At 42.4% G+C, this 20,753-nt stretch overlaps 1 protein-coding gene across 1 annotated transcript; it reads left to right on the top strand.

Annotated features, from left to right (window-relative positions):
- The first annotated feature begins 2,551 nt into the window (after nucleotides 1–2,551).
- EIF2B2 (eukaryotic translation initiation factor 2B subunit beta) lies at nucleotides 2,552–9,581 on the top strand. The gene is made up of 8 exons (XM_043990095.1): nucleotides 2,552–2,808; nucleotides 2,910–3,030; nucleotides 3,740–3,888; nucleotides 5,103–5,266; nucleotides 6,143–6,238; nucleotides 7,515–7,652; nucleotides 7,775–7,841; nucleotides 9,025–9,581. The coding sequence occupies exons 1-8, from the start codon at nucleotides 2,646–2,648 to the stop codon at nucleotides 9,180–9,182; spliced, it is 1,056 nt and encodes a 351-aa protein (XP_043846030.1). The 5' UTR covers nucleotides 2,552–2,645; the 3' UTR covers nucleotides 9,183–9,581.
- Nucleotides 9,582–20,753: the final 11,172 nt, after the last annotated feature.

Here is a 20,753-nt window from a genome sequence, read left to right as displayed (position 1 = left end):
GTTAGACCTGAGAGAGGTCATGGAGCTCATTTAGTTAAACCTCCTTTATTTGACAGACAAGGAAACCGAGGCCAGGGAGTTAAAGGAACCTGCTCAAGATACTACAGGAAGTAGGTATCTGAAACGGGATTTAAACCCAGGTCTTCCTTCTCTTTCCACTATCCTAAATTATCTCTAAGGATGTGAAAATACTTTGAAAAATACAAAGCACAAAATAAATGTGTTTGTTATTGTTGTAACCCACAGCCTAGAAGGCCAAAGCTCTGTGTTTACATAGACTGGGTTTGATCTTAGGGGACTATGCCAAAAATATTACTCTCTTTGGATCATTGTTCCTTCACCTAGAACTTAAACACTTTAGGAAAATCTCCAAATATGACTCTTATTTAGCTCTTCCCAAATATGAGTGTACAGCTCCTCCCCTACCCTGCACAAGAACTCAGGGTAACAACAGTATGTTTATTAGGTACAGAATAGCTTTTATTCTGCCCCACAGAAAATACAAAAAAAAAAAAGCAAAGATGTCATTAAAGCCCATAAACAAATACAAATACATAAAGGAATCCCAATTGTCCATAATCATTCAATGTAATTCTGTTTTTGTTTTTGTTTTGCAGGACAATGAGGGTTAAGTGACTTGCCCAGGATCACATAGCTAGTCAGTGTCAGGTGTCTGAGGTCACATTTGAACTCAGGTCCTCCTGAATCCAGGGCCTGTGCTTTCTCCACTGTGCCACCTAGCTGGCCTTCAATGTAATTCTTTGGTGATATTTCACCTTCCCCAAGATCCTAAAGTCCTCTAATGCACCACTTTGCCATTTGGAATGTCCCCAGAAGGAAAGCTAGACAGGCAACGAACTCTTTTTCTTATTAAACATACACAGTCCAAATAACTTACTCTTACAGGCGAGTGCACAGTTGGGATCCCTTGTCCTTCCATATCAGGGCATTTGTTACACCTCCTTTCAGCACCAGAAGCCATGTGCTTGATGATCTTTTCTTGCCCAAGAGGGAACTTCTCAGGAAATTCCCCTTCTCTCAATAGATGGCAGGATCCTCAAACTTTGGCAGTTAGGATTGCTCACAAAGCAGCCTGACAGGCTCACATTGACCAGGGAATCTCCCTTCTCTGGCTAAAAGTCTACATTCTGGCATTTTGCTGGTAGAAATGTCCTTTTTTTTTTTCTGGCTAGAATCCATGAATAGATTTCATGACTCTCAAACTTGGGAATGCTAGAGAAGTAACCTTCAGGAATGCCTAACACTTAGATATGGATGCCATGTAGTTGAAAGGTTATGCCCCTGCCTCTCTCTGGCTGGGGCCAAGAACTCAGTACTGTTCAGGAATTTTCCTATAATGCTAGAGGGTTAAATACATCTGACTTTATCATGTACCTCCTTCAGGAAATTTTGATACTCCAATTACCTCTGTCTCTTGAACAGACAATCTGTGAGGCTAAGTGAAAACTGTCAGATTCTCAGTTTCAGAAACTTTCCTCCTGGTTCATTGTCCCAAGCTTATAGCTCACCATATACTTCTCCTCCAAGGCAGATTTTAATGGCTTTTACATTTGTATGTATGTGTGTTGGGGAGGAGGAGGGGATATGGGGAGAAGAGATGTATCCTACTTCTCTTAATTTTCTGAAGATCTAGGTCTACTCTAAGCTCTGCTGCTCTCTCAGAATCTCTCCAAAAGAGAGACAGAAAGGAAAAGACCCACAAAGACCTGTTAATGCCAGTTTATGGGGCAATACAAAGAAGTGGCTCCTATCATGAGTTCATTCTGAAATAGAGGGAACCAACCAGATCAGGCAGCAGAATGAAACCCACTCGAAACCCACTCCCTAGAAGATGTCATGGACATGCAGTCTCAGACAAAGGCTCCCTCCCCCCAGCTAACTGAAATCTAGTCCATGGGAATATGACCATGCCATTTTAGGATTAATTAAAGGAGCTGGGAACGGTTAGCCTGGAGAAAAAGACTTGTGCTTGCCACCAAAGGGCACGATTGGGAGCAATGGGTGGGTGTTTCAAAAAAAGCAGATTTTTTTTTTACTCGATGCTGGAAAAAATAAAAGGCCTTTCTAAAAATTAAAGCTGACTAAGAATCAGCTGCCTTTCATTGAAGGTGTTCAGGCATAAATTTGACTAACACCTCGCTGGAGCTATGGTAGATGGAGTTTATGAGGCCATTTATACTTTGGCTATGAGTTGGCCTTGAGATTCTGCAGTCCGGCTAAGGTAAACCTCAACTTCACTGAACTCCGAGCTGAGGGGGAAAAGAGAAACGCCTCCCACTAAAGGCCTGGTAGCTGGGCTTTGCCGTTTCCATAGTGACGGGTCATAGAGTCTGGAGGACTGCGGGGACAGATATGACCCCCCGGCGTGCCAGGTAAGGGAGAATTCATTCACACTTCCTTTTCTCCGTACCGATGACAAATAGACGCTCGGTTTCCTTTCCTCTATGACTAGAGTCTCCAATCTCTGATTGGTTCGTAGGAGGAGAAGGCGGGACGGGGCAGGACGACCGGAAGCATACGCTGACCGCCCCGGAAGTAGAAGTCTGTTTGTGTCAGTCTCGCTACGGTAGCGTGTCTTCTGGCCTCCTGGTCCCGGGTCGCGGGCGGGGTTGTCAGCCGGCAAGATGCCGGGCGCCGCCGACAAGGGAATGGAGTTGTCCGAGCGGATCGAGAGTTTCGTGGAAGCGCTGAAGCGGGGCGGTGGCCAGCGCAGCTCGGAAGACATGGCCCGAGAGACGGTGGGGCTGCTCAGCCAGATCGTGGCCCACGGGCGCTGGAGCAACGCCGGTGAGGAGGGCGGCGGTAGAGGCCGGGGTGGCCTCGGGGTCGGTGGGGAGGATACAAGCCCCGACAGCACTCCGCTCATGCTCTCCCCTCCCTGGCTGCAGGGGAGCTGATGGAGCTCATCCGGAAAGAGGGCCGACGAATGACTGCCGCCCAGCCCTCGGAGACCACCGTGGGCAACATGGTGCGCAGGGTGCTCAAGATCATCCGGGAGGAGTACGGCAGGTCAGCCCCGGCCCCCTGGCTGCTTCTGTCATTCAGTAAATACGAATTTCGCCCCAATGATTAGCCAGGCACGGTGCTCAGAGCCCCTGTCCTCAGGGAGCTTACAGTCTAACGAGGCCAATACCATGCAAAGAACTGGGCGCAAACAAGAGACAGGAGAGATTGTAGGTAATTCCAGATGAAGGACACAGGACTTGAAGGGGAAAGGGTTCCCGGAGAAGGTGGTTGTGCCAGCGAAGGTGTCAGCTAGTGCCGAGGAAGGAATGTATGGTCCCCCTTTCCCTTGCTGGCCTTTTCCCGACAGGGTCGTGTCTTTTGGAGCTGGAGCGGTGGAAAGAGCCCCTGAAGGAGGCTGGGCTCCACTCTTGGGGCAGTCACTCCAGGAGCAACATCACCACCTTGGGAAGTCACTTTATTTCTCTGGGCCTCAACCTTCTTTGGTTCTGGGGCGATGGGGAAAGTGGTGGACTCTTGAGACAGAGGATTTGGGTTAAGGCCTAACTCTCCTACCAACTTCCTGGGTGATCTTGGCCAAGTCCGTTTTTCTGCCTGGGCCCTGATTTCTTTATTTTTTAGTTATAAAACTAGGGGATTTGGAGTAGATTGTCTTTAAGGTCCCTTCCAGCTTATGTTACCTTTGACTCTCACCACCCCTTTTAAGATCCTTTCTTTTTATCCACCTCTCTGATAATGAGTCTTAAATCCTCAGACTCCATGGACGAAGTGATGAGAGTGATCAACAGGAGTCCTTACACAAGCTATTAACGGCAGGAGGCCTGAATGAAGATTTTAGTCTTCCCTATGCCCAACTTCAAGCTAATATCATTGAGGTTATTAATGAGCTGTTGATAGAGCTGGGTAAGTTTGCGGCTGGTCCCTGACTGATCAGTATGTCTCCTCAGATAAGAGAAAAAGTCTTTATGGTTGTCTCGCAATGTAGATAGAAAGTAATCTAGTTTGTGATTCTTCCTAAACTCTCCTTCTGTGTTTTTTGCTTGGGAAGAAAGGGTTGAGACACATGGCAGCTTTGGTCATTGTTGTGTATTTTGCTTTACAGAGCAGTTAACAAACTTCTTCTAGACTTCAGATCACCAATCTAGGGCCATATTAGTAGAGAGAGACTCAGTAAATTAATTCGACTCATCAATAATAAATACATTCACAGTATGAGACTCTGCTTTGAATTCACATGTGAGAAAAACTACTCAAAACCATAGTTGTTGGTAGGCCTCTAGTCTTGGAGCGGCTATCTGGTGTAGTGGATGGAGTGCTAGACTTAGAGTCAGAAGGACCTGAGTTTGAATTGTGCCTCAATTGTTTCCTGGCTCTGTGACCCTGAGCAAGTCAGTAAACTTCTCACAGTCAAATTTTCCTCATTTATAAAATAGTTCTGATTGTAGCACTACCTCACAGAGATGTAATGAAGCTCAAATGAGAATATATTTGTAAAGCACTTTGTAAACCTTAGAGGACTGTATAAATGCTATCTATGATTATCATTATTATTATTCCTGTGGTGTTGCTTCACTGAAAATGATCTTTGGAGATTTGCAACAGTTTATCAGAGAAATAACGGAGCCCCTAGGATCTCAGTTTTGTGTGCTTTTGTTTTTAGTCTTTCCTATCCATCTGTTTTTTTCTTTGGGGGGTTCTTATCTGGCATTCAGGGTTATTGACTTGAAACTTCTTTTAGAAAGAGAACACTTTAATGGATATTTTGCTTTCCCTTTCTTCAGCAATTACAGATTGAAAAATTTCTTGATTGAATAAGTAACTATCTTCAGAACCAGTGGCCCCAAAGGAAGCTAGTAGATTACCCAGCAACCACAGGGACATAGGCTTTGAAATAGGGCTAGGTTTTGTAGCAGGTACCAAAGGGGCAAGGTGGCTGCACTTTTGAGATTAGGAGTAAAAATTTGGCTTTTGTAACATTTAATTTCAGCCATTTTTAGTATAATACCCCTATGGTCCAGGTCCCCTATAATGTCTGCTGGTGGGATGTTGTATGAAGGGCTCAGATCTCTCTTCCCAACTTGGTATCTAATCTTCCTATAAATTGACTCTACTTGCAGAAGGGACAACTGAGAACATAGCGATGCAGGCTCTGGAGCACATTCACTCCAATGAGGTGATCATGACCATTGGATATTCCCGAACTGTTGAAGCCTTCCTCAAAGTGGCTGCCCATAAGCGGAAATTTCATGTTATTGTGGCAGAGTGTGCTCCTTTCTGCCAGGTACTGAGAAAGATGGGAGGAGGTGGTAAAGGAAGGGATGGTTGGATCCATTCTGATTGAACTGGTAAGCAGGGGGTAATGATGACTTGGGGATAAGTGTCTGATAAGATTAAAAAGATCAAGATAACTCTGTGTAGTGAGACAGTAGTGGAATTAACCAAAAGCCAATATATATTGCACCTACATCTGCATTGGTAGAGGGAGTTTCCTCATCAGAAGTTCCTGATACAAATGAAATCATATGACTGGTCACAAAATGTGTGATAGTTGGTTCTAGAGAACAGTAGTGAACTGCAGAACTTAGGACATAAGTGTTGACACAGCAAGATGTATTAGAAAGAACACTGGCATGCGAGTCAGAGGATCTGGATTCTAATGCCAGCTCCGTCCCTTACTATCAGTGTGACCTTGGGGAAGTCACAACCTCTCTGACTGTCTTTTTCTTCATATAAAAATGAAGTGGCTGCAGTTACTGAGCTTACCTTTTGACTCTAAATCTGTAGTGTGTGATATCCCTTTTAGGGATCTAAATAGGGCAAGGAACCTTAGAAATGGCTGGTACTTGGTCTGACCTCAATTCTAGGAACATAAAGGACATATCAGAATCCAAGATGGAATTTTTGAGCTAGGCCTATCCTGACCACCTGTACCTAGTGTCCCCATTGGATTTTATGGCTCCTCTCTTTAGTGCTAAGGGACTTACTATCTACTAGTTTCCAATCTGCTATTAGAGTTCTTCCTCAGTGTTACCAGGGCTTATGCCAAGAACTTCTACTGTAGCAGGATGAACTTTTAGAAACAGATCAGCCCAAATTACATTGGAAAACACACTCTTTGTCTCCTAAAGGGCTCATTAGTTTTTCTCCCTTATTTCAGGGCCATAAGATGGCAGTAAATCTGGCCAAGGAGGATATTGAAACAACTGTCATGACCGATGCTGCCATTTTTGCTGTTATGTCAAGAGTCAACAAAGTAAGTATGTTTGGAGTTATTAGAAATGGAGATACTGCATAGAGATACTGGCTATTAACATAAGGAGTATTCCTTTTCTATGGGTTCCTATTATTTGAAGATATAAGTTGAGACCATTGATCCAGTTACAGAAATTCTTTCCCCCTATCTCCATGTTAATTCCTTTTTCTCTGTGCCCCTGCTTAGACTCTGACATATTTGGGAGAGCAGAGAAAGGAATACAGGATTTAAGGGGGGACAACATGTATGTGAGCCCCTGGTATTTGGGAAGAAGGGACTGCATTCTGAGTATCACTGAGAACTTGGCGGGTGAAATGTAGTAGAGGAATAGGGGCCTCCTCTATTGAGAGGAAGTAAAATTCTATCCCTTACTAAGTAGTGAACATGGCTGAAAGTGTTAGACATAATACTTTTCTTGCCATGAATTACAGTCATCGTTAACTTTGACTACATATATAAGGAGATTGAATTTCACATCTTCTCTGGCATCTGTCCACTTAACAACAGCATGGAGACATGTTGAAGCTTTCACTCTAGGTAGGTCTATTACTGGTCCTAGTAGAAGGCACTTTAGGGAGAGAAAACAATTGATGACAAAGTAAATAAAAATGTGAGTTTGGTCTTTTACATGTGTCTGTGGCCCTTTCTATTACTGGCCTAGAGATTTTCTTACCTTTCCACTTTGGCATCTCTTCAGTTTGATCTGGTAGACCAGCAGAGTAGAGTGACTCTCCAGCTGACTTTTCGAAGTGAAAGCAATCCACAACCTGGTGTCATGGAACTTGTCTGTTGCTGAGATGTCTCAAGAGTTGAAGGGGCCTTTTGCTTCATTGCCCACCTATTTTTCACCACAATGTGAAACAGGCCTGAAGCAACTGAGAAAAGGGGATCTCATATGCATTCCATAGTTCCAGGACCTGACCTCCCTTTTACTTGTGTCTCGAGGACTGCAGGGCTTTGATTTTAAATTTAAAGCTGTTGGGGCAGCTAGGTGGCACAGTGGATAAAGCACTGGCCCTGGATTCAGGAGGACCTGAATTCAAATATGGCCTCAGACACTTGACACTTACTAGCTGTGTGATCCTTAGCAAGTCACTTAACCCCAATTGCCTCACAAAAAAAAAAAAAACCAAAACAAACAAACAAAAATTTAGCTGTTGTTCTCAGAGGCCTCCAGTTAGACTTTTTTTTTGTCCCTTCCCTTGTCCCTCTATTTCTCACCTGCCTGTTCCCTAGGTAGCTCATCATAGCTCATGGTGCTCTTTTCATTCCAAAGGTGATCATTGGCACAAAGACCATCCTAGCCAATGGTGCCCTGAGAGCAGTGGCGGGAACTCACACCCTGGCCCTGGCAGCTAAGCATCACTCCACTCCGCTCATTGTTTGTGCGCCCATGTTTAAGCTTTCACCACAGGTAAGGCACTGCTCTCTTTCTCTGGCCCTAGTAGTAGGGCTGCTTCCTAGTTGAGAGTGATGCATGCCCACAAGAAAGTATTTTACTTATGTCATTTTTCTTTGTAACTTTTTTTTTTCTAGTTTCCCAATGAAGAAGATTCATTCCACAAGTTTGTAGCTCCTGAAGAAGTCTTGCCATTCACAGAGGGTACAGTTTTGCTCTTTTAAAGCTGATTTCTAGGATTATGATAGAACCAGGTTGCAATTCAGATTCAGGGCTCCCTGTCACACAGGGTTAGTAATGGACTGCCCCATTGCTGTCTTTAGCGGTGACCAGCAGTAAGGAAGGAGAGGAATTATTTTTTCTAGTGGCTGTGACTCTCATCCTGTTTATGGCATTTGGGGACTTCTTGCTTTAAAACATTGAATTTGTTTTAGGCTAATTAAGTTTTTAGCTGACATGATGGAGGCAAAGATGACTAGATCTGAGCTTGTAGATGGACTTCAATAATTTAGTATAACAGACCTGTGGAAAAAGATAACAGTGTTAAGAATTATGTGAAGTGGGGGCAGCTAGATGGCACAGTGGGTAAGAGCACCAATCCTGGATTCAGGAGGACCTGAGTTCAAATCCAGCCTCAGACACTTGACACTTACTAGCTGTGTGACCCTGGGCAAGTCACTTAACCCCAATTGCCTTGCCAAAAACAAAAAAAAAGAATTATGTGAAGTGTAGTAAATAGTTCTGTGTCTCTCGGAAGCTCAGTTCTAGTCCTTTTGGGGGTTACTTTGATGAAATCATGGCCACAGGTGGATAGCTTTGAGTCATTTCTCCTCATGCAACTATCTACCTAGTGTCTGTGGGCCCCCTTTTCTGTTTTCCTCAGAGCTCAGTAGCTTAATTCATTGAGTAAAGACCTAGCAACAATTAATGTTGATCTAAACAGCTCCTTGGTGCATAGCACAGGACTTGGTACCATCATGCCATCATTTAGACTGAGTTAAACAATGCCCACTCTTCTTTTTGTGGTATTTAATAACAATAACTCTTCCTAACTGCTGTTACTTGGGGCCTAGACAATAGTTATTTTTAGTACTTTAAAATGAGATCCAAATTCTCTCCATCCTCCTGTTTCTCCTGCGCCTACTGAGAAGGTGAGCAATATGGTATCAATTATACATGTGAAATCACTCCCAGCATATTTCCACATTAGCCATTTTGTATTCTCCCTCCCCCAGAAGATAAAGTGAGAAAATGACATTTCAGTTTGTACTCAGAGTTCAGTTATTTCTCTGGAGGTGGATAGTGTTTTTCATCATGAGTCCTTTGGAATTGATCGGAGTAGCTAAACTAGACAATACTTCTTACATGTATTCTTGTTGCCTTTCAGGGGACATTTTGGAGAAGGTCAGTGTTCATTGCCCTGTGTTTGACTATGTCCCACCAGAGCTTATCACCCTTTTTATCTCCAACATTGGTGGGAATGCACCCTCTTATATTTACCGCCTCATGAGTGAGCTCTACCATCCTGATGATCACATACTCTAAAGTCAGGAAATGATGGAGCTCAGGTAGATGCTGGGAAACACTGAATGGAGATGTGCCTAAACATCAAATGAGAGGCACCCTACTCCTGACTGGGGAACAGGCTGGAGTCAAGTTCACTCAAAAGAAGACTTGAACTCTAGATAGAAACTACTGCCTCTGCAGCCATACACATACAAGGGCAGAATTCCAGGATCTGTTCTTTGGATCTTAATGGAACAACAGTGCTTGACCTGGGAGCCTCCGGCTGACCTGGCTGCATCTCTGTGGGATCTGGAAAGTTCCAATTCAGTGACATGTTATGGGTCACGTGGAATTCCTTGCTGAGGTAGACACCTTTCCTCAGAAATTTCTACACCTTCTCACGAGAGATGCCAATAAAAGCTACTTTATGACTCTTGTCTACAGTTCTACTGTGATTAAACTGCTTGAAACAGCAGCAGCATGGCCCACTTAATGTGTTTGCAAAGCAGTGTGCCTGTAGGAGGGTTGTAATTAGAGGCAAACTCTGAACCCCAGCATTACTAAAGAAAGTGTTTCATTTCCTTTGGAGTTCAGCAGAAAATGATATCAGAAATTTTTTTTTAGTGGTCTGAGGAAACTTAAAAGAGACAGCCTCCTGGTGCTAATAGCTTCTCTGTGAAAAGAGATTGTTTCTGCCTTAAACTGATTTTGGAAAGAAACAACATTGAGCAAGATTCTAAAAGGCTGACCTAGAAATTGTGTGACTCAGAGGTTACTAACTGAACCAGGCCCCAGCTTGTCAATTTATGAAGGAAAGAAGTCCCCAAAGTAAAATCTTTACCAGCTTTCTGGATGAAGCGTCTTATAGCTACCAATCACTGGTAATTTTCTCCCTTCCAAAGGCACCAATTCTAACCACTCCCAACTTAACATATAACTAATGTGGTTTGAGGGGTGAGTCAGGAGACTCAAGTTCTAATCTTAGCTCCATAGTTTTATTGAAGGGCATCCCTTCTACCTTAGTTTCTTTTTAGAAGAGAAGGACATTATTCTCAGGGATATTTTTTGTTTTTGTCATATGAAGCATATTGCTATACCTGAAAAAAATCACAGGAGGGACCTTTAGTTGTGATAATGATCCCTTGCTCGGAGCGTTTTTTCTGAGCTCCTCTTTTTGTTTGGGTAAATCCTTATTACCCAACACAGCAGACTTAAAAACAAAAGTTCTATAAAATTATATGTAAAAAAAACTATATGTAAAGGGAATTGAGGGGTTGCCTTCATATACTTCCTCTTTTTGCCTTTTCCAAGCAGAAAGCTAGGAGCCACATACAGTGTTTGTCTAGGAGGCTACCATACTTTGGGACCACTTTCCCTACCCTCTCGACCCCCCTTTAGTTTTATACTGTACTCAGGGAGGATATCTGTAAACAAAACTGTAATGGTACATATTCTTTTTCCTGACACTCAATTCTCACCACCCCCTAACTTGTTTCATAATTAAATTTTATTTTCAAACAAAGATTGGCCTTCTCTCCCTCCCACTTCCTTCCGCCTGCTCCCCATTGAGAAAACAAGAAAAACAAAACCCTTGTTACAAACATGTAGAGACAAGCAAAACATTTTCTCCTTGTCCATGTCTAAAAAAATGTCTGTACTGTGAGTTCATCGCCTCATTTGGAGGTGAGCAGTGTGTTTAATCATGACTCCTCAGAATTTGTAGTTGGTCACTGCATTGATTAGACTTTCCAGGTTTTCTTTTTATACATATACACATATGTCTATATGCATATTCTTGTGCATGTTTGTATTGTATGTGTATGTACACATAGACACTGGTTTTTTGTTTTAATCTTCTCACTCTCCCACGCTAATCCCGTCCCTGCCTCCATTAAGGACACAAGAAAACCAAAACCCATTACAAACGTATGTAGTCAAGACAAATATACACATTGGTCGTGTCCTAAAAAATATTTGTCTCATTCTTCTGAGTCCTTCATCTGTATCAGGAAGGGGGAGCACGTTTCACTGTTAGTCCTCGGGAATCCTGGTTGGCCATTATACTGGTAAGAGTCCAGCACGATAGTATTCCATCACATTTATATACAATGACTATGGATAAACGTATCCATGCCCCAATTTATAGGCACTACCCCAGATTCCCATTTTTTGCCACCACAAAAGGGGTTGTATTTTCATCCATCCTTTGAGTTTATTTCACTTAGGACTAATCCCTCAGTGTGCTCTCCCTCTAATTCCTCCTTCTGCCCCTTTGTTTTCCCAGCTGTGTGTGTATTCTTCCTTTTGACCAGTTCAGATGTTTGTATAGATGTCTACTTGTGTACCCTGATTATTATTATTATATAAGATCATTTTCTCTAACCTTCCTCTCTCCATTCCCCCCCACACCCCTCTCCCCCATGTATTCCTCTTCCCCTCTCTTTCCATTCTTGATATCATCAAGATAGATATACTTTCAGGCCTTGTCTAACTGGACTCCCTCTGTGAACCCTGATGGTGACAGGATTTAGAAAGTTACATCACTTCATATTTGAATGCACATAATTTGTCCTTTTTTAGTCCATCATTGTCAATTCATGTTTACCTTTTTATGTTTCTCTTTATTCTTGTGTTTGAACTTCAGAGTTTCTCCCCAGCTCTGGTATTTTCATCCTCTATTTCTTTAAAGGTTCATTTTTTTTCTCCTTATAGTATTATACTGTTTTGATGGGTAAGTTATTCTTGGCTATAAGTCTATATCCTTTGCCTTTGGGAATATCATTCCACCTTCTCTACACCTCTATAGTGGTGGCTGTTAAATTATGTGTGATCCTGACTGGCTCTTCAGTATTTGAATTCTTTCTGCCTGCTTGCAGAATTTTTTTTCTGTGACCTGGAAGTTAGATTTTGGCTATGTAACACTTCCTAGCTGTGTGACCCTGGGCAAGTCACTTAACCCCAATTGCCTCACCAAAAAAAAAAAATATATTTTGGCTATGGTGTTCCTGGGAGTTTTCATTTTGGGATTTCAGGAAGTGACCAGAGGATTCTTTCTATTTCCACTTTACCTTCTGGTTCTAAGAGTTCTGGGCAGTTTTCTTTTAATGCAAGGTGGACCAAAAGTCATGAAGTCACAAAGGGATAACTCCTTTATATTTTGTGTTTAATTTATAATACCACAGTATCATATACAGTATAGGAAATATATACAAATATATAGGAAAAAAAATAATTTTCAAAAAGTTATTCAAACGTCAGACCCCTTTGTGACTTTTGGCCCACCCTGTATTTCTTAAAATAGGCTTTTTTTGGGTAACGGTGTTCCAATTGTCCAAAGGGTTTTTTATCTTAAATTTAAAAAAAAATTAGTTTCAAAAAAAGAAAGTAGGCCTCATATTTCTCAATCTTTCTCAGGCTAGCCGTTTTTGCTATAAGATACCTTACATTTTGGGGGCAGCTAGGTGGCATAGTGGATAGAGCACCGGCCCTGGAGTCAGGAGTACCTGAGTTTGGATCCGGCCTCAGACACTTAACACTTACTAGCTGTGTGACCCTGAGCAAGTCACTTAACCCCAATTGCCTCACTAAAAAAAAGTTACCTTACATTTTCTTCTTTTTTTTCAATGTTTTGACTTTGTTTTAATATTTCTTTTCTCTGTTCCATTCAAATTTTCAGGGAGTTTGTTGCTCAGGCAAGGCTTTGGAGCCTCTTGTGCCAAGCTGTTAATGCCATTTCCAATTCTTTCTTCCATAGCTCTCATTTCTTTTCCAATTTTTTCTTGAAGCGCTCTCATTTCATTTATAAAAACATTTTAAACCTTCTAAACTCTTCATCTCTTCCAGGATTTCTGGTTGCATTTGTACCCAAGCTGTGTTTTTCTCTGGGGCACTGTTTGTAGATGCTTTTGAGTCAATCTCTTCAGCATTTGTTTCTTGAGCATCCCTGCCACCATTATATCTTATGGTGTTCTTTTTTGTTTGCCCAGTTTCCTTCTTGACTTTAGGCTTGGTGTTAGTGCTGGGCTCTACGACACTTCTGGAGGAAAGATCTGGGTGACTTCTTGCTGCTTTCTTGGAGTCCTGAGTATTGTTATTCCAGGATCTCAGGGACAGGCAGAGGGGCTGCAAGCTTTCACTGCTTCCAAAGTAGTCTGACCCAGGGGAAAGTCTGATTGCTACTCCCTTTTCTTCCACCCCTCCTCCCTGGACAGGTCTGAACTCTGCACATCCCTGACCTGGATTTGGGTCTCTGCAGGAGTAGACTGCTGCTGGACTCTGCCCCTATCAGCCAGCTGGATGTTGGCTCAGATCAGCAGAATTGTAGGCTTCCCCTGTCCTGGGTCACACTGATGCTGATGCAGTTGCTATTCAACTTCATTTCTCTCTATGCAGCCTAGGGCCTCTAGGTGGCGCAAGGATAGAGTGCTGGGCCTGGAGTCAGGTAGACCAGAATTCAAATGCAGCCTCAGACACTGATTAGTTGTGTGACCCTGGACAAGTCATTTAACCTTTGTTTTACAGATGAGTTTCCTCATCTGTAAAATGAAGATAATAGCTTCTACTTCCCAGGGTTGTCATGAGAATCAAATAATCCTATTTGTGAAGCACTTAGTACAGTACCTGGTACTATATAAATGCTAGCTATTACAGCAGCAGCAGCAGCATTAGCAGCATTACCTAGAAGCAATCCTTCTCTGCACAGGTCCCCTTCTCAGTCTGCCCTGGATCTGTAACCTGGGACTAGTGAGTGACAAACTTGCCAGTTCCAACTTGTCCCTGCGCATTGCTTCTTCTTTTTTTTTTTTTTTTGGTGAGGCAATTGGGGTTAAGTGACTTGCCCAGGGTCACACAGCTAGTAAGTGTTAAGTGTCTGAGATTGGATTTGAACTCAGGTCCTCCTGAATCCAGGGCCAGTGCTTTATCCACTAAGTAAAGTTTTAATTAGTACAGTGATAAAGCAAAGAAAAAGAAGCCAATGCCCACTGTTTCATAAGTCTTGGACATAGGCATTCAAACATTTCTCAAACAATTTATCTTATTTTTTACTGCTAAAATCATGTAGTCATTTATATAGAGAACTGCATATGTGTGATAACTCTCAGATACTCGGAGGGATCTGTGGACACAAGTCTGCAGTTCCCTCAAATGATACAGATTGCTGTGCATCGATGCCTAGCTGTCCCGGGTGACTGTCTTGTCCACGGTCTCCCAAAAGTTTGCCACAAAGGGTCCACCCAACATGCTCCAAGGACTTCCTTGCTTTCTTCTTGATGTCAACAGAGTATCTGTGAGGCACTCTGGCTGTCCACCCTTGTTCTTGCCACATGACCAGCCCCCCATCCTGTCATTATAATTCCTTGAATCCTCGAATCCTGTACCTTGGAGTTCTTCACCAGTTATGTCCCCTAACCCCCTCATACCCACCATACACCTCTTCCATTTCCAATTGTGTGGTAGAGTTTTCCAGAAGTAGTGGTGTGCCATGTCTTGCTGGCATATGGAAACTCCAGTAAAATGTTAGGATTGAAAAAAAAAAATGAGCCCTTGCTTTTATGGGAAGCTTGGGGTTCAATAAAAGGGCTTGACAATTTTTTGGAATCACTCCAGCTGCTCTCCTTTTCAACTCTGGACCTGCTTCATTGTCCATCTGTACCATCTGTCCCCAATACACACACTAATAGAAAAGCTCTACAGGGTGCCCATCCAAAAGCATGTTGAAATCTGGGCAATGTACATTCTTCATCTGCCTGGTATTTCTGGTGTGGTGGGACCTGCCAGACTTGTCTGAGGCATTTCTTATCACTTCCAGGATGCTCTGTAATGTGTGGGGACTTAATATAGTCAGCACAATCTCATCCTTGAACAGAAGCCTTTAGAGGATCCCACCACCCACAGGGAATCCCTTCTCAACCTGTATTCTGTGTTGGATCTCCTACATACCTCCATTGAGTACACATCTCCCCATTTTATGCCTCACCTAATATTGTCAGAGGGTCATTAAAGAGGATTATTTCTGTTATGACATCTTCTAAGGAATCTTAAGTGATCTTGGTATATGGGTGGGCAGACACTTTGTTGTAAGAGAGCCTGAGTCAAATTTTTTGGTAATTAAAACAATAAACACAATGGGATCTTTTGTTTTCTACATCTTTTCATTAATTGTGAGATGGTAAAGATGTGGTCCATTGTGGAATACTGCTTGTGAAAGCCTGCTTGTTCCCTACTAATCCTTTCGTTCAGAATACCCTTGATTCTTATATAAATGACCCCCATAAAGATTTTGTGTAGATGGGGAGAGTAGGAACAAAGGTCTATAGTTAATGATGTTCTCTGGATCACCTTTACTCACAATTAAAACACAAGATTTTTTTCATACCTTTGGTACCTTTCTCTCCTCAGCAACCTTGTCTTTCACCCCCTCAATGCCCTCACAATCCTATCAGCTCTAGCACTAGCTCCTTTGATCCAATCCTGCTGCTTTCCCCATCTTTGTTCTCTTTAATGCCACTTCTAAGTCCCTTTTAAAGTCATTTGGGAACTGTGATGTTAGGGATGGCATGTGGCAATTCCACTGTCATTGATGGAGAAAACAGTTTGTTGAAGTGTTTTGTTTTTGTTTTTGCAAAGTCTTTTGCATTTCTCTTTTGTTTGTAGTTCTTCCATTTTCATCTTTGAAATCCCTTGGGATAACTTTACTTGAATCATAGGCAGTGGAAGGTAAAAGCTTAAGAAAACTTGGCAAGATATCCAAATCAGCAAAGTCATCTGAAGGCCATATATAATCCATTTCTTAAGAAATGCTCAGTAATAAAGACATTGCTAGATTATTTTTTGTTATGGAGGTCGTGCTTCCCACCTGTCATCCTTACAGATGTTTGTGAGTGGATACAAAGGAATTTTCTGAAATGTTGTCTGGAAGTGGTTTGGCTTTGAAATATCTTTTCATTTACCAAACAGCTGTTCCAGGACATTGTGCAATACCTAATTAGTTATTAAATAATAAAAAGCTGTATCTTAGTTTTTAATGTATCAGTTTTCTAGACACTATCCATATAACAGTCTATTAGACTGGGAGATCAGGGCAATTATCACAGTTATCCATGAAGAAGTCTTCAAACATTGATTGAGCACCTACTATGTGCAAAGTACTATGAGAAGTGTTGGGGATACAATACCTTCTCTACCTTCTCTAGGTTTCCATGACACCACTCTGTCCTGGTCCTCCCACATCTGAGTCTCCTTTACTGGATCTTCATCCAGGTGATGTCCAATAATGTTGAGTGACCCCCTCTGTCCTGAGCTCCCTTCTCCCTCTACACTATTTCACTTGGTGGTCTCATCAGCTCCCATCTTTTCAATTATCACCTCTATGCTTATTCTCAGATAGGAGATAGTTGTAGAGCACTTGGCACAGTGCTTGGCACACAGTACCTGGGGCTTAATAAATGTTTGTTTCTTTCCTTTCCTTGTACAATCCTAACCTCTCTCCTAAATGGTTATTGGACATGTCAAACTAGCTGTCCCATAGCCATCTTAAACTCAAATGTCTAAAAGTGAACTCGTTATATTTTCCAAAAAGAAACCAACGTTCCCTTCTTCCAAACTTTCCTATTATCATCATCATCGAGGGCACCGTCACTGACATGGTCATCAACTCCTCCCTCTTTCTCGATCAACCTCCCCATATCAAATCTGTTGCCAAGTTTTGCTGATTTTACCATCATGACATCCCTTGAACTGTAGGGGCTGAAATTTGATATATGGAGCATTAATTGGGTGACTCGCCAAAATATTGGGGTCCCGGAAATAATGAGGGACCTCTAGGTTTAAAGTTCCCTTCCCTCCAAACTGCCCTTTTAGATATTTCTCCCAGGCCAATAAGAAGGGAGCCTTACAGCTTCTTTTCCAAAAAAAGGATCAGATTTTATTACTTGGGAATTAATTAAACAACAAAGGTGAAATTAATAAAAAATCAAAGATAAGGAAATAGGAAAAAGGAAATACAGATAAATTCTCCTAATTCTAACCTAAGTCTATACAGTCCCCAGATCGTTTCCAAATAAGCTAATTCAAAGGAATGCAGGTCTATTGTGTTCATTCACCACACCTGGAAAGTCTGCTAGCTTTCTCACATCACCAGGAAACCGAGAAGAGAGAGCGGCCAGTGCAAGTGTGTTCTCAAAGCGACTACTAGCCTCCCCTCAACAAGCGTTCAATCTCCCTCCCCCAAAAGGGGAGGTCCTTCAAAAACTGCCCATGGAGAGTTCTCCTTCTGACCTCAGTAGCATATATAACTTCAGGGTGGGCCAGGTGTGGCCCCTCCCAAATGAGTCAGCTAAAACTCCAATAATTTTTACCACAATGCTACCTTCTCTCCCCCAACATGGCTGCCACCCTAGCACATGGCCTCGTCACCTCAAGTGTGGACTACTGGAATAGCCTGCTGGCTGGTCTGCCTCAAGTCTGTCCCTACTCTAGGACCTCCACACAGCTGTCAAGTTAATCTTCCTAAAGTGCAGCTCTCACCCTGTCATCCCCCTACTCAAATTCCAGCAGCTGCCTTTCACCTCCAGGATCAAATATAAAATTCTGTCTGGCATTCAAAGTCCTTCATAAGCTGGCCTGTTCCTGCCTTTCCTCACCTTGCAATCCAGTGACTCTAGCCTCTTTGCTCTTTGTCCCATAAGACGCCATCTCCAGATTCTGGGCATTTTCACTAGCTATTCCCTGTGTCTGGAACATTCTCTCTCCTTATCTTTACCTCCTGACTTCCTTCAGAGTCAAAATTCCATTTATTATGAGAAGCCCTTCTAGATCCCACTTAATGCTAGTGGCTCCTATTATCTCTATTTTATCCCATACGTATCTTGTTCATACATAGTTATTTGCATGTTGTCTCTCCGCTTAGATTGTAAGCTCATTGTCTTTTGCTTTTCTTTGAATCAGGAAGCTACTGCAATAGTCTGTGTGCGAGATGCTGAGGGTCTGAATTAGAGTAGTGACCATGTAAATGGAGACATGAGAATGACTATGAGATGTTGTGTAAGTAATTGGAATCTATGAGATTTGGCAAGATTTGGGAGGGTGGAGTCAAGGGTGACTCTGAGGTGGTGAACTTGAGTGACCAGAAGGATGGTTGGTGTCTTTAAAAGAAATGAAGGTGGGGCAGCTAGGTGGTGCAGTGGCTAAAGCACCAGCCCTGGAGTCAGGAGGACCTGAGTTCAAATCCAGCCTCAGACACTTAACACTTACTAGCTGTGTGACCCTGGGCAAGTCACTTAATCCCAATTGCCTCACTGAAAAGAAAAAGAAAAAAAAGAAATGAAGGTGCATGGATTTGGGGGAAAAACTAATGAGTTCAGTTTTTAATACATTGATTTTGATATGCCTGGGCAGCTGGGTGGTGCTATGGATAGAGTGCTGGGCCTGGAGTGAGGAAGACTCATCTCCCTGAGTTCAAATCTGGCCTCAAACTTAATAGCTGTGTGATCCTGGGCAAGTCACTTAACCCTGTTGGCCTCAGTTTCCTCATCTGTAAAATGAATTGGAGAAAGAAATGGTGAACCACTCCAGTATCTTTGCCAAGAAAATCCCAAATGGGGTCACAAAGAGTCAAATATGATAGAAAAACGATTGAACAACAACTGTGGGGACCTTAAAGAGGCTAACCAAGGAAGAATAAAAGGACTGTCAAGCAGCGGTGACAGCCCCCTCGAGTTGTATAACTTCCTCCAGAAGATTCAGTAGCACATTGTTATTGGCATTTATAAACAACTGAGGCAGGCTTCAAACTCAGGCCTTGCTAGCTCCAAGTCCACAGCACCACCTGAGTAGGGGCAAAAGGATGGGCAAGGCATGAATAGCAACAGAACAGGGTAACGAGGTAGTGAAGGGAAGAAGACAGTGTATGATTTAACTGATCAACTGCGTGGTCAAAATTATGAAAAGAAGTGAAGTCAAAACATGGGTGAAGACTGTGAGGGAGGGAGATATTGGATATCACCATGAGGAAGAAGAATAGGGTTAGGAGGAGCTGGGCAGAGAGAGAGAAGAGAAGAGAAGGGAATAAACATTTCTATAGCACCTACAATAATTTACAATGATCTCATTTGATTCTCACAATGAGGTAGGTGCTATTATCATCATTTCCATTTTATAGTTGAAGAAACTTAGGCAAACAAAGGTTAAATTACTTGCCCAGAGTTGTGTTATATTGATTTAGTCGTGTCTGATTCTCTGTGACTGCATATGGGGTTTTCTCGGCAAAGATACTGGAGCGATTTGCCATTTCCTTCTCTAGTTCATTTGACAGATGAGCAAGCTGAGGCAAATAGGCTTAAGTGACTTGCCCAGGGTCACACAATTTATAAGTGTCTGACACTGGATTTGAACTCAGGAAGAGGAGTCTTCCTGGCTTCAGACCCAGGGTCACACAGCTAGTAAATGTCTATGGCCAGATTTGAACCCAGGCTCTACTGCATCATCAGCTGCCTTTAAGGCTAGGCTAGGAGAATATAATCAGAAAGAATTTCAGAATTCTGGATGATAGAGGTAGCACAGTTTTGGGTGATGGAAACAGGAGATGGAGTGTAGGATCTATAAATTGGCTAGTTTGGCTGGAGCATAGTATACATAGAGGGGAATAATATACCAAAAAAACTCAATAGGTAAGAAGGGACCCTGTTGTGATGAGCTTTAAATGCCAAACAGCAGAATTTATATTTGATCCTAGTGAAATTTCCTGTGTATCCAGACCCCAGTCTTACTTTGACCCTCATGTTTCTTAGATGGGCTTCCATGCCAAAAGGCTTGCCTAATTCTAGGACCTCTTTTCCCCTGGCTTTGACCCTGGCCTCCTTCCATATCTGACCTCTGTCCTGTACTTCTAAGCCTTGCTCCCCAGTAATCTAAAACCTCTTGCCATTTATAGTCTGGGGCTGACCATGGGATTTTTTCAATTATCCATCATCAACTGTGACATTTTAAAAGTTCAAGAAACTTAGTCTCTGGGTAATTAATACTTTTATTAATTATGGCTAGTGAATAACTAATAAAAAGATGTTCATTTGGCTGTTTCTCATAAACCAAAAGACAGTCCATGGTGGCCTTTAGACCCTTATATTCCCTTGGAAGAGTGGGCATTCCCTACAGGCAGCAATCAAATTTGATTGGTTGACAATCGATGAAAAAAATGAATATTATAATGAGTGGTAGACCTATTCTAATGAGGGGCTAGGGACCACCCTGGCCCTGCATAATCTAGACAAAGGATCTACTCCCCACCCAAGACTGAATAGAACACAATGGGCTTCCCCAGTTGGGTGGAGTCTGAACAAGATTGAGGAAAATGGTAAATCCAATCTCATTCTCAGTCCTATTCTTCAGGGGCTGATTTGACCTAGTAGAGAATGAGAAACTAGGAAGAGAAAAAATCCTGGATCTCCCTAATAGTAATTGGTTATTAATATAAGAGAGAAATAATCATTCTCTTAACTTCTATTAGCTGCTTTGCTGTGTTGCTCTTGAGCTGGAGGAACCTGAAAGACTGAAGAAACAGAATAAAAAATATAGGTTGTCTTTTGCTATGGACAAAGCTTCCACAAATGTGAA

This window comes from Dromiciops gliroides, chromosome 2 (assembly GCF_019393635.1).
Source record: "Dromiciops gliroides isolate mDroGli1 chromosome 2, mDroGli1.pri, whole genome shotgun sequence".
Classification (NCBI taxonomy): Eukaryota; Metazoa; Chordata; class Mammalia; order Microbiotheria; family Microbiotheriidae; genus Dromiciops; species Dromiciops gliroides.
The sequence above is the reverse complement of the archived record's forward strand: the minus strand, read 5'-3'. Positions and strand labels throughout refer to the sequence as shown.

Excerpts from the sequence above, each read along its gene's own strand:
- EIF2B2 (XM_043990095.1), top strand. The coding sequence starts at position 2,646 with ATGCCGGGCGCCGCCGACAAGGGAATGGAGTTGTCCGAGCGGATCGAG. Across the intron at positions 2,809-2,909 it reads CGGGCGCTGGAGCAACGCCG|GGGAGCTGATGGAGCTCATC; the intron begins GTGAGGAGGGCG and ends CCCTGGCTGCAG. Across the intron at positions 6,239-7,514 it reads TTATGTCAAGAGTCAACAAA|GTGATCATTGGCACAAAGAC; the intron begins GTAAGTATGTTT and ends TTCATTCCAAAG.